The sequence below is a fragment of the Scyliorhinus torazame genome, chromosome 10, assembly GCF_047496885.1.
Source record: "Scyliorhinus torazame isolate Kashiwa2021f chromosome 10, sScyTor2.1, whole genome shotgun sequence".
Taxonomy (NCBI): Eukaryota; Metazoa; Chordata; class Chondrichthyes; order Carcharhiniformes; family Scyliorhinidae; genus Scyliorhinus; species Scyliorhinus torazame.
The window spans coordinates 65,421,512-65,435,551 of record NC_092716.1 but is presented as its reverse complement, the minus strand read 5'-3'; the positions used below and the strand labels follow the sequence as shown (position 1 = coordinate 65,435,551).

The 14,040-nt window shown below is 45.5% G+C and overlaps 1 protein-coding gene across 1 annotated transcript in view; it reads right to left on the bottom strand.

Annotated features, from left to right (window-relative positions):
• Nucleotides 1–6,499: 6,499 nt before the first annotated feature.
• The window catches only part of LOC140384821 (uncharacterized), a 63,634-nt gene continuing 56,093 nt past the window's right edge, over nt 6,500–14,040 (bottom strand). Inside the window, exons 3-5 of the mRNA XM_072466792.1 lie at nt 12,449–12,593; nt 8,654–9,053; nt 6,500–6,926 (exon numbers count right to left, since the gene is read on the bottom strand). Of these exons, the coding sequence (XP_072322893.1) occupies nt 6,776–6,926; nt 8,654–9,053; nt 12,449–12,593 (696 nt within the window). The 3' untranslated portion in view covers nt 6,500–6,775. The remainder of the gene's footprint in view (nt 6,927–8,653; nt 9,054–12,448; nt 12,594–14,040) is intronic.

Below are 14,040 nucleotides of genomic sequence, written 5' to 3'. Positions count from 1 at the left end.
TCTAGCAATGAGGAAGACGGCGTCAGCAGGAAACTCGGGAATGCCTTTCTTGCGGAATGCTGCATCTGCATATACTTGAAGCACTCGTCCCACTGGACCCCAAACTTCACTCCTACCTCCTCCAAACTTGCAAATCTCCCATCCAGAAACAGATCCTTCATCTCTTTTACACCTTTCTCCTCCCATCCCCGGAACTTCGCAACTATCCACTTTGACTCAAACCCATGGTTCCCTCTTATCCGCATCACCCTTGCCCCTGTCCTCAACTAGAAGTGCTGCCGGAATTGCCCCCAGATCCTCAGCATGGATACCACGAGCGGATTCCCGGAATACTTCCCTGGGGCTAGCGGCGCCATTGCCGATGCCCACAGCCCCGACCCCTTACAGGACCCTGCCTCCATGCGCACCCACAAAGCCTCTGACTCTTTCCTCCAGCCCTGCACTTTCTCCGCATTTGCTGCCCAATAATAGTGCAACAGATTCGGAAGAGCCAAGCCCCCTGACTGCTGCCCTCTTTGGAGCACAGCCTTCCTTATCCCCACAACTTTCCTTGCCCACACAAATGGCGAGACCAGCCTATCCACCCATCAAAAAAAATGCCTTTGGCAAAAAGACCGGTAGATACTGGAACAAAAACAGAATCCGTGGTAAAATCTTAATTTTGACTGCCTCCACCCAACTGGGATACTATCCCACCTTCCTAAATCTTCCTTCACCTTCCCTGCCCTGGTTCGTGAAATTTAGCTTACGGAGTTGCGCCCAGACTTGCGCTACCTGCACCCCCAAGTATCTAAAGTGAGTTGTCGCTACCCTAAATGGCAACCCTTCCACTCCCGACCCATCCCCACCTGAAGAAAACACGACAAAACACTCACTCTTCCTTAAATTCAATTTATACCCTGAAAATGCCCCGAATTTCCCCAGCAACCCCATTACGTCCCTTACCGATGAGCCCGGCAGTAATGTATAGCAGTAAGTCATCTGTGCACAGAGATATCCTATGCTCCACCCCCCTCACTACCCACTCCATAAGTCTGAACTCCTCAGCGCAATCGGCAGGGGCTCAATTGCAAATGCGAACAAGAGGTGTGCCAAGGGGCACCCTTGCCTCATTACCCGCAATAGTGGGAAGTAGTCCGACTATGTCTCATTCGTCCGCACACATGCTGTCAGATCCTTGTATAGCAATTTCACCCAAGCTACAAATTTAGGCCCAATCCCAAACTTCTCCAGTACCGTAAACCAATAAGCGATTTTCATTTCATTCATTTTCAATATCCCCGACTCTTGATCCTGCGCGTATCTTCCATCCACCTCCAAAATGTCCTCTATCACCCCCGCTGCCTCCTCCTGCACCTCCCTATCCACCTTCGCCTTAAATGCGATGACCTCACCCCTCACTACCGCCTTCAATGCCTGCTTTATTTGAAAACACATGAAAGTGTGCTGCTGGTTCTTTACATTGACCGCCCACTAATGGCGGCTTAGAAAGACACAGGCCCACCTTTCTGAAAAACACATTGATTACAGACAGTAAGGCATGGAAATTGGGAGTTTCCATTTATCTTTCCTCCTTTGTCCACAACAGGACTTAGAGATGAAAGTTCATGAAACAGAAACGTCAATTTTGTTTCTCACTCCACAGTTGCGACCTCACCTGCTAAATGTTTCTAATATTTTGCATTTTTTTTTGCTGTCGATACTTTGCATTGGTGGCAATAGAGTCATCATTTTAAATATTTAAACATTGAATTGGCAGCGTTCGAATGCCAGAAGTATCAGACTGCCAGTCGGAACTAGGCAAAAGAATACAGGAGACAATCTGGCCCAGTGGCATAGCATGGTGTGTGTGCAAAAAGGTTCATTTTCTTTTCATCCCTCTCCAATTTAATGTGAACGGCTGGAGACCTGTCCTCCAGTCAAACTACATGATGTTCTGCATAATGGCTCCTTTGTTATTTTATTCTATGTCGAAGCAAAGTTACCTAATAGTAACTATGGGCATGAATGAAATACAGAAAGAAAACAATGTTATTGTCAGGGCAGTGATTACATTTTCTGGACGGAATCACTGGCGTTCCATTCCTCACTGCCCACTCCCCCACCGTGCCTGCAAGTCCCTGCCTCAGTGCCTGACCCACCAAAGGTGACTGGAAACTACCCCCAAGACGCTCCCATGAGGGTCATCCCGTCCCATCACTGCCACCTGGCACTGTCCCTTAGCAGAGGTTGGCATTGCAAGGTTGGCACTTCTAGGCACCTGGCAGTGTCAACCTCACAATTCCAACTGGTGCCAGGGGGCAGTGCAATTCTCTCCGGATTTTCCACCCTTGTCACTGTTCTCTCTGATGGCGAACGCAGGCAGAAAATTGCCTCCATCTCCATTCTAAAATGGTTTCAAAACTACAACTCTGTAATTAAATACCTTATCCCAAGCGAAATCACACTTTAACTGTGTACACACTCAGATCAGCCATGGTCTTATTGAATGACGGAGCAGGTTTGATGGGCCGAGTGGCCTACTTCTGCTCCTAATTCATATGTTCTTATGTTTCAATGTGTCTTCAGCCTCATAAATCACTATCACATTTTCCACATCCTCATCCTGTACTCCGAGACTGCTTTATTCTTACCTACTGTAAACACTGATACAAAATAAACATTCCTGACATTCCCTTATACTCAAACATAAATGGTCCTTTTCATCTCTAAGTCGACCCAGCCTTCTTTAAATTGTTGTCTTTGTCTTTATCTTTGTCTTTGACTTTATTTTTGTTGTGCTCCAAAATAAGAAAATAGTGATCATAATATATGTTGAATTTACAAAGAATGTCAATCCTAACAGAGTGCCACACCTGAAATGTTGGTCGGGTTTCAAAATTGACGCTGGGACAGAATTGGTGGACTTCCACAACAGCAAAATAGGCGCCACTCCCGAAGCAATTCCACAACTGTTAATGTGCTAGCACCGGTGCCACGTGGAAAATCAGCGATTCCAATGAAAAATGATGTTGGATACACCGGAGTCGGGATTGACACTCGAGAAGCGGACAAGCTGCAGCCGCATATTAGCACTCCACTCCCCAGACACACTCATCTCAGCCAATAAGATGGCAGCACGGAGAGCGGCACCCCGGTTTTCAGATGCGGAGCTGGACGCCGTGGAGAAGAGGCGGGCCACCCTGTACCCCAGGGCGTGAAGGGGGCTGCCACCTGCTGTCGTACATAGGCCTGGGTGCAGGTGGCAGGCGCCGTGTGTCCCACCTCCAGGACCGGACAGCAGAGCTGCAAAAAACTACACAACCTCCTCAGGGTGGCTTGGGTGAGTAGCCAGCGTGGTGCCCCAAACACCAATCTCCGTCCCACGCACCCATAACCCCTTCCCCCACCCGGAGGGTGACCAGACCCCACCCGCTGGTGGTGTGCGTGCTCCCCACCCTGCATACACCACCCCTACCCGCGATCCAATCATTGGTCTTGCCTTGTGTCTTGCAGATCACTGAGTGATGAGGTGGGCCCTTATGGTGTCCCCATCCCAAACCCCAACCTCGACCCCAAGCGGATGGCAGTGAGGAAGAGGAAATGGACAGCAACGGGAGCCTTCGAGTCACACCTGGGACACACGGGAGCACCAGTCCAGGAATGGCGCTGACTTCCCGACCAGGCTATCTCCAACACCCTCCACCATCCCAGACACACTCACCGCGTTTGGGTACTTTAGTGAAGAGGCTCCTGAGGCACCATCTTGTGCTCACCACACATGTGCGGCGGTATATCAGGTAGGAACCCCCGAGGGGGCGGACGGTCAGAAGGTGGGCCAACCCCAGAGGCTAGTTGCCGACTGGATGGGTTTCGGGCTTCTGGAAAGGGTGGTTCCATCGGCAGTGGAGATGCAGTCACAGAGCCAGGGACTGCATGACAGGTTGTCAGCAAGTCTACAAGTGCAGTTGGAGGAGTCCAACCGTGAACCTCACTGCCCAGGCATCCTGGTGGACTCGGTTCATATCAGACATATAGGGCCTCCGTGACGGCATGGATGCAACTGTGCACTGAAGTCTGTGAGATTCAAGACAGGTCCCCACTCGGCACCTGGAAGGACACTGTGGCGTAAAGGTTGAGGATGACCGTCACCTTGACGGCCACCGGGAGCGAGTATCCTCCCCCATACTCCTGGGGTGCCAGGTGCGCCATGATCTGGCAGATATGATGCATTGTCCGCCTGCTCAGCCGGAGGCTTCAGCGGCATGCTTGGTCCAGCAGGTCCTTGAATGACAGGTGCTGCCAGTGCACACAAGGCCTGATAGGCTGCCGGCTCTCCATCCTCACCGGCTGCCTCCTGTTCCTCTGGGGCAGACTCCACTGCTGCAGCGTCCTCCTTTTACAGCTCCTGCTCGTACAGCCTCAGTGCATCCCCCAGGGCTGCAGCAGCCAGTGTGAAGGCTGCTGTCTGCGCCCTCCTGTAGGGGCTACTGTGGACATGAAATGAAATGAAAATCGCTTATTGTCACAAGTAGGCTTCAATGACGTTACTGTGAAAAGCCCCTAGTCGCCATTGCCCTTAGGTGGCGGCCGGTTGGGGCAGGGTGGAAGCTGGTAGGGTGGAAAGATGGGAGTCGAATGCGGAGGTGGTGGGGTGGAAGATGGGGGTGAAATGCGGAGGTGGGGGGTGGGGTTTGGGGGGTGGTAGCACTCATATGGTCGGTGTCACTCTGCAAAACTATGAGTCACGGAGGGTGGTCAGTGAGATGCGCAATAAAATGGCTGCCTTGTAGGCCCTGGCAATGGTGGTCCGTGCCTCGACACACCAGTCCGGGGGGGGGGGGAAAGACTCCCCCCCGATCCCACAGCCCATCCCCTGGTCACCCCCCTTCACATCCTCTGCCCCTCCTGGGTCTGGCAGACGTTCCCTCTCGCGCAGCCAGTGGCAGGACAGGCAGCCCAAGGTGGTGCCTCTGCCTGTCCTATCTCCTCTCTCTCCCTTATTGGCCATGGCGCCTGTTTCCCAATCTTTGAAACCATTAGTGAGTCTCGCCGTAGGTAATTCCTCCTGGCGGAGCATCGCGGAAGCCCCGGAGAATACCGGGTCAGGCCCGCTAATGATATGCGGATGGCATTCACTGCACGTGTGGAGTAGAACGCATTGACACCACTGTCGAGGCACCGGAGCATGGCATTCTGCCCGGCGCCGGCCACAACTTTGGCCTCACGACTGTTTGCCTGCCCAAATGCCTATCCCGATTCCAGAGTCAACCAAGGGGGAATCCCGCCCGTTAATTTTTCCCTCTTAGAATATGACTCACCTGCACCTTGCATTTTCCATATTTTTAATATGGAGTCCGAGGGAGCCCTCCTGCTCCTCACAACGGCACATTCAGGTAAATATATTTCCAACATTTATCTGATTGGCTGTGGCTGGCAGCGTTCCTTTTCAAGATTGCCTGTTGGGTTGCATGTTGACCTGGTTTTCTTGAATGCAGCTGGTCCTAAGTTGCAGAGGTTCCTCAAACAGGCATGAAACACCTTTTTGGAATATGTAAAGGCATAAATGCCTGTGGCAAACATGGGCCATGGAAACCTATTTTCCATGAATCAGAGAATACATCCCTGCTGGCTAAGCATCACGTGATCTGTAGTGACATTAGCAGAGAGTGTTTGCGGGCTTGCAGTTCTCCATCTTCAAATTGTATGAGTAACGTGGTTAACTTTTCAAGTTATGGTGAAGGGCCTGAAATGCTAACTCGTCTGTTTGTGCTGTCGAGTTTGTAATGTTTCATTTACTGTTTGAGATCCCTGGCGTTTGTTATTTTATTTTTTGTTTTATGAGGCCCATCAATCTCCTCAGATTGAGCTTGCTGTAAAACAAGAGAATTCTGGTATGGAAGATGGCACGTTTTAACCACCAGCTGGGAATGCTAGTTACTCGGATCTTTAGTTTAATAGCGAGCCAGGTGCCCTCCTTTCCTTGCCCCAAATGTTAAAACAAAATTGTCACGGATCTTTCTCCGTCACCACTAACGTAGCATCAACTCAGAAAAACAGTGCCTTTAAAAATGATAGTATTCTAGACATGGCTGCCCATGTTTCCTATTTACTTATTCTGTATCCTGCTACCTCATGGGGCATCCTGTCCCATGTTCTGTGGGTGGGGAATCGGCTTGTTCAGTCACATGACCATCCTTGGCAGAGACCCGGGACCCTGAGCAGATGTCATCCTTCAACCAAAGGGCAGGTGATGACAATTCACTTACGTCTCATGGCAACATGAACTACTGCTAATTAAAAAAAAGACAATGACAGCAAACATACGGAGTAAACAAATTTAATAATCCCCATTCCCTAAGCTTTGAAAAATTATTTAATAAATGGATTGAAATACTAATGAATCATTAGCTGGCACATCCTAAATATTTACCCAATAGGCAGGCAAAAAATGTTCCATTATCTGTTTTTGAATAACAGTTGCTCAGTGTTTACAGCAAGAAACTGATTAACCTAAAGCTCAATTCTAGAAATTTTTATTTGAGTCATAGATAATCAGCAGAGTTTCTACCAGCACATTTGTTTCTTACATGCAAGTTACACAGCAACTGAGGGATTGTATGAATATTAGCTGAAGAAGAGCAATAAAATAGAAATTATCTCAAATTGGACAGTGGCATCTCATCCCAGTTAATTCCTGGGGGCAGCAAGTGTGCCTCAAATGCCAAGGATGGAGGTTTGCGGCACTGAGAAATGAAAATAAGTATGGATGATTAAAAATGATGACTCTTTTGCATTACAGTATATCTGAACTGTAGGAGCGTGAAAATACCCCATCAACATTGACTTCCGACTCTTGCATATGAGGATGGATATCGACTTGTAATCCAGATTCTTCGCATTGTTTCAGCAAAGTTGAAATGTTGTTTTGAGACAGTCGCAGATATCTGAGGGGGGGAAAAATATTGTTAACAGTGTGTATTGATAGCTGACAGCAGATAATCTGTTCAACTCCTGAACCTAAATTATCCAGGTCTCTGTTGGCATATTTGAAGGCAGGGCGGGGTGGGGGGAGAGGTAAAACAGAGCGGGCAGCCAGTCCCACACCTTCTCACCCACCCCTGACCCGCGTCCCATGTTACAGGTTGCAGGTACAGCATCGGCAGCCCACCTGCCCGTGTGTCTTTAGGGGGCCATAGTGAACAATTAACCGGGGCCTTATTTTGCCGCTGCTGACATCTTCCAGCCTGTGGAGGAAGGCGGTCATCCCAACAGCTATGACAGCGTGGGCTGCTGTCGAGAGGGAAGGAGGTGGTTGCCTCCTTTGGGGATTCCCTGTGTGTCCATCACAGGCACCTTCCCCCCCAACATGGAGCCCTCTTTATTGTAAGCCCCTCCCAGCTTATTATCATTGCAAGACAGCTGACTGAATTTAAGCTGGGGGTGTGGGGTGGGGGGGGGGGGGGGGGCGCGGGGTGGGTGATGGGAGTGAGGTAGCTGTGGGAGTGGGCGATTTGTTGCTCCTGCAAAACCCACCGCCTGGCCTTTGTTAATGGCAACTATTCCACCCACAGGGTATCTTTCTTCTAAACCTTGAGTTAATTTCTCAAGACTGATTCAAGAATAACTCATAACGTGAATGTATATCTGTATGCTGTTCAATCACCACATGCTTCCTGAAACTGCTGCCCTTACAATTAGTAAATTCAGGTGTAAGAGCGTGCAGAATAAATAGTACACATTTAACATTGGACATCCATTGTGCTGATATACCTTTGATGCAAGATTGTCACAAATTAGCAGTAATCCCCCCCCCCCTCCAGGTAAAATAACTCTGATATAATCAGCCACAAATATGAAGAAAAACAAGGAAAAGCTAGTTGAAGGGCGAATTGCAATTGTATAGAAGAGTTCAATTATGGGCTAGAGTGCAAACTTCTGAACTGTGCTAACCATGCATATACTGGCTGAAAAGGAGTACAATGATACATTTACACTTGTGTCTTGTATCATTCATATATTGTTTCACTGTTTTATTAAATCACATATCTGAATAAGATATGTACGTGCACTCTTAGTAGAACTGAACAATGCTACACTGCATAGACTAAATGCATGTTGCAAAAGTAACAATACGTATTTTATATGTTTTTGGTCAAATAAAATACTCTATATTACCTGAACATTTGATCATTGTAGTAGTGCGGCTGATCTATTGGACTAATACGTCAGAGGTTGTTAATGCAAATCGCAACATGGCAAGTTGTGAAACTTGTTTCAATAAATTTGAACTTTTGTGGTGAGCACCAGAGCAATGTCCCCAGGGGAACAACATAAACAATGTTTACTCTGATAAAAAGTGTTGATGCCCGTTGCAAACATAAGAACCAAGGCAAAAAACTGTTAATATTTCAGACCCGATAACTCGGATACTGAGGAGCTGTCATTGCAGTTCTTTCAAGTGACTGAAGGAATTGGGAAGAAAGCTGGAGTTTGCAAATATTTTTAAGGCAACGAAGAAAAGATGTTTGTATGAAAATTGCAATAGTTTTGACAATTCGGACCTGAGGATGAAGCTGTTTATGTTAGGGGATGAACGCAGAAGCACCAAAATCGTCTTATTTGCTTGCTTCGTTTTAAATTTTATATTGGTTGCTGTCGTCAATTTTATTACCTGCATCTCAGAACCTCTGCGGGTTTGAGTGTTTCGGTACTTGTTGATTGACCTTTAACATCCTCATTCGTGACTTTTGCAAGCATTTCATTTAGCTTTTTATCAAAGGAAAGAAATCCATATATGGTTTCACGAGACTCAATAAGAGGCTTGCTTCCAGCTGAAGAAAGAACCTTTGACAAAGAAGGCATCCGTGTAACTGTCCCACGACTGCCAATCCCGCTCGGGATCTGGCTGGAGCGTGAATAAGAAGTGCTATATTTACTCAATTTATTCAGATTGACACTTCCTGGCATGCTGATTGTATTCTTATTCGGGCTGTCCATGTTCCTAGAGGCTGGCGTGTTAATTGGCAAACTTAATCTACTAAATGGCAGTGATGATTTTAAAGTTGATTGCGCTGCAAGGACAAAAAGACTGTATCATTAACTATTCCTTTAACTTGAATGCTACATTCTGTAAGTGGCAATATTCTATTGAAAATACATGTCTTCATTTACAATAGCATTAAAAAAAAACTGTAGACACACCATGAAATTATACTGGGCCCAAAATTCAACAAATGCTGTCTCAGGAATGTAAACCTTGGTCACCCCTAAAGTTTGACCGTAAGTAGAAAGTAAACAATGTTATTTTCTTTCTGTTTAGTTTTCTTTATCGTCTTCCTCCACTGACTTGTCTTAGGTATACCAGTGGTGCTCTGGTACTTTGCACTGGTGTGCAATGTTAAAGCAAACACCAAAACTGGCAGACTACAACAATAGCCTCAGCTAACATCCTCACATGCTCACGTGGTGGCCAGGCTAGGTAGAAATCAGGAGTAGAAACGTGGGCCAACTTTCACCCTTCTTTGCTAACCATTATCCTTCTGAGGTAACAGACACAGAATAGCTCATGGATTGAGCCTGAGCCCCACCTGATGCATGGTGCTGAGTTTCTACATTATGAAACAATATTATGTTAAATCAGATGAATATTAAATTATTGTGCAAATTCCTTTGGCATGATAAACGTTTAATATTAAGGAAAGAACTTGTGTGTGTATACTGTTGACATGTTGAGAAACAAGGCAGGAAACGTGTGGAAACCAAGCTCCCTTGAACAGCAACCCACTAAATAACCAGATAATCTCTATTTTATTTGGTAATATTGATTGAGGGATAAATATTGGCCAGTTGCCAGGAGATCTCTCCAACTCTTCTTCAAATACTACGACCAGTTATTTTGCATTCAACTAATAGGCCAGGGAGGGTCTTGTATAAAGTCTCATCTGAAAGAGAGCATCCACCCGACAGTACAGAACCCCCCTTACGACTGCACTGAAATGCCAGCCTAGATTACATGCTCAAGCCTTTGGAGTGGGGCTCGAATCCATGGCCAGTGCTAGTGTTGAGCCAAGTTCAATGTTTGTGTTAAATATTGACAATGGAGGGATGCTAATACTGCTGCTTTGATTCTGCACCCTGCACCAGGAGTGGAATTTTGTCATTTCCACCATTATATAATTAGCAAAACTAATCCAATGAAAAGAAAGGAATAAAGACGCACAACATAATGATGCAGTTCAAGTTGCCTTCAAGATTCTGCACTCAAATTCACAAATTCGGAACTCTGAATCTGATATTTCATATTGGCAAAGTGTGCCTGTCCCTAGATTGCCGAGTTAGCAAGATGGATCCCCTCCGTTCCCCCTCTTCTCCAGCTATACAGCCAGAGAAGGTCGCTATACATTCACATGCACAATGTAAGGGATTAAATTCATATCCACTCATTTCCTGACCCAGCAAATCTCTTCGTCCGGCAATGGGCATGAGGCAAAATGAATTCAGAAAATTAGAAAAGTGATTGTCCCTGACTAGGCCCTTGCCAAAAATACAATGTTCTTTCTCACCAGACTAAGGAATAACATGTAAAACAGGGATCCCCTTTGTTGCTAATGTTCCAGCTATAGGCAGCAGTTTCTCCTCATTGATTGAATGAGCATGAAATACAAATGGTGGAGTAGACAGGAGAGAAAGACATTGATAATGTTTTGCCTGCATGTGTATTCGCTGCCACTTTTCTCTTGAAGGCTAATCCAAACTGAAAATATTACCCATTTGCACAAAATTTTGTATTTGCAAATGAACTGTAAACAATTTCATGTACATTTACATTTTGGATTTCAGGTTTAAATGATGACAAGAAAGACACTGACAAAAAGAAGCAGAGCTGAGAGGCAGAGCAAAACTGTGAAGACTTTTCCCAAAACTCCCAATAGCAGCAGGATAATGTTGAAAAAATCTGGAGTTGCAAATGAACTTGAAGGTGAGGGTGAACTCAAAATGGTGAATATTCTGAATGATGACGTCCTCCAAAAGTTCAGAAGGAAGGATGGAAAAATATGGTCTCCCTGGAAAGAATACCAAGGGATATTTCAGGACTTCAATGTACATGACAATTAGGTGCAAGACCGGCTGATACTTGACATAAATAATTCTCCAGGGATTGATGGCATTTATCCCAGAATGTTGAGAGATTCGCAAAGCCAATAGAATTTTGGTACGCACTGAGACCATAAAATACAAATCACAGGAGGTAACAATTGAACCCAATAGTAAGATAAAAACAGAAAATGTTGGAAACTTTTGCCAAAGGAAGAGTAAAGAAAGAAAGCAGGTTCAAATTCACGAAGGTATGTTTGGGACTATATCAAAGGTTCTTTACGCAACAACATGCAAAATGGACTTCTGGGTTCGAAAACTCAGCAATCATTTAAGGAAGAATGAGAACGTAGTAATTGTTTTTTTTTAGATGGATGAAGATGGGTCAAATGCCCTTCCCATCCTTAAGTATTTTGTGTAATCTTGCAATTCAAAGATCATATTGGTTGTAACACAATACTCAAACCAACAGGAAATCTTTAAGATCTATTAATAATTTGCCATTATTTTGTTGGCCATTTTTTTCTTTTCCTTTTTCCTTTCCCTTAATCAATTGTTCCCACCACTCTAACTTTGTTCTTGAAGACTGTGAGCCTTCTGGCATATAGTTCCTCCAGCAACTTTCTCCTCCCTTACCCAAATGGTCATTCATCCTTGGCTAGCCTAATAATATGCAATCAAGTTACTGTGAAAATCCCCTAGTCGCCACACTCCGGCGCCTGTTCGATACACAGAGGGAGAATTCAGAATGTTCAATTCACCTAACAAGCACATGTGGACATGTGGGAGGAAACCGGAGCACCCGGTGGAAACCCACGCAGACATGGGGAGAATGTGCAGACTCCGCACAGACAGTGACCCAAGCCGGGAATTGAATCTGAGACCCTGCAGCTGTGAGGCAACAGTGCTAACCACTGTGCTACTGTGCTGCCCAAGAGAGTGAGCATTGGCAGATTACCAGGGACATTTCGGTATAGCTCAATCCTGTCCTCATGGGACAACGACAGATGCGCGGTTTTAGTACGGGTCATCGCGTTGCGATTAGTAACGTGATATAGTATATAGTAATGTATATAGTAATGTATATTCTTATTGATACTTCCTCTACTTAATCCAATTCGGCCAAATGTATTACCACAGCCAACACCCCAGTTGCTGCCCGGTATGGCGGCCAAACTGCGACTCTCCTGGTCTGAGCACAGGCCTGGTGCATTTACTCAATGGGTCATCAGGGTGCTTTTCAGCTATAATGAAATATTTAATTGCTTTAGAAACTGCACGTCTGGAATTATCAACTAATATAAAGATGTGTACAATATTTATATGGTGTAGCAATGCAAATTAAAAGATAATTTATTTCCGTTATTCCTACCGGTCCTTTTTGGGGAGCTCTGAAGATAGCTCGCAAACTTTGGCAGGTGATCTCCAAACTGACTTCTTAAGGTATCTGAAGATGGTTTTACCGATACTTGCCGTCGATCTTCTGATGGGAGTATCTTAGAAACTTTGTCTGGCAACTTTGAAAACAAAACTTTACTGTACTTTTACTAGATTTTATAATAATGTTAGCCTCTTGATGACCAAAATTCTGAGGGAGGTTGGGGGTGAATCAATATTGTTGCATTTTTTATACTAAAACAAGTGCAACAATAACAAATCGAGCAGTGGGAAGAGCTGTGTCCTGTTTGAGTTTGTGCCGGGGCTACTGCTAAACTTAGCATGACTTTTCTTTTATTGCCATGGTGACTGCCTGAATCAGAGGCCTCACCTCAATATTAAAATGAAGCTGATGGTACTATTTCCTGATTAGTTCGCAAAGTCTGTTTAAACTTTGCTGTGAGGGCTCTGACTATCTTCACAGGTTACGCAGCAGCATAGCTGGCAGTCTCTAAGACAGTGTTGGGCAAACTAGGCTGGTGAGTGGGCCGCATGAGTGGCCCTCCTTCATCTCAGTGAGCCGTAGGATTGAAATCAGGCTTCTTCACTAACCATGAATAAGATTAAATACATTTAATACATGTCAAATATTTCATAACGAGTTATGGAAAATGCTCAATCATTTATTAATAATAATAATAATAATAATAATATTTTATTGTCACAAGTATGAAGTTACTGTGAAAAGCCCCTAGTCGCCACATTCTGGCGCCTGTTTGGGTAAGCTGGTACGGGAATTGAACCCGCGCTGCTGGCCTTGTTCTGCATTAAAAACCAGCGGTCTAGCCCACTGAGCTAAACCGGCGTTTATAAATTTATAAATTAATAGAACTATCATGGTAGAATCAAAATAAATACTTACACTTTGGAGGCAGAGGGAGCGCACCGCTCTCGCAGTCAATGTTGTGTGCAATCGGCATGCACCTCACTTCACTTACTCTTGCTGTTTGTGCAATCACTTCAGTCATACCGGTGGGAAAAGAACTACACGGACTGAGATCAGCAGAATGTGGGCAACCCTGCACATGGGGAACAGTCAGCAAAATGTCTTGTGGGCCGCACTCAGAACTCACTTGGGCCGCATGTGGTCCCTGAGCTGCAGGTTGCCCCCCACTGCTCGAAATTGATCATTGCAAGCCACGGAATGAACCTGCAAGTAAGTCTCCTCATTACTCTAATTACCACACAATTGGTCAGGCTGTGAGTGGACAGCTGCATCATGTCACCTGACTGGCATCTGCAGCTTACTGTAAGCAGGATGATGAGGTCAGAGGGCCGAGTGAGAAGGGTCCTGGGTTGCTCCGATTGGTGTGTGTTGAGTTCACGCTGCATGAATCGTGCCCAGTTTCAGACTCTGGAGAATTGTGGGGCCAGAATGTATCCTTGTTCATTTTACGTTACCTCAATTCCCAAAAAGAAAGAAACACCAGTTGAATACTGATGCCAGATAATTACCTCAGCTCTTTTTTATTGACATAAAAAACATTGCTCATTGTATATTCCTTGTGAGATGGAGATATTTCTAAT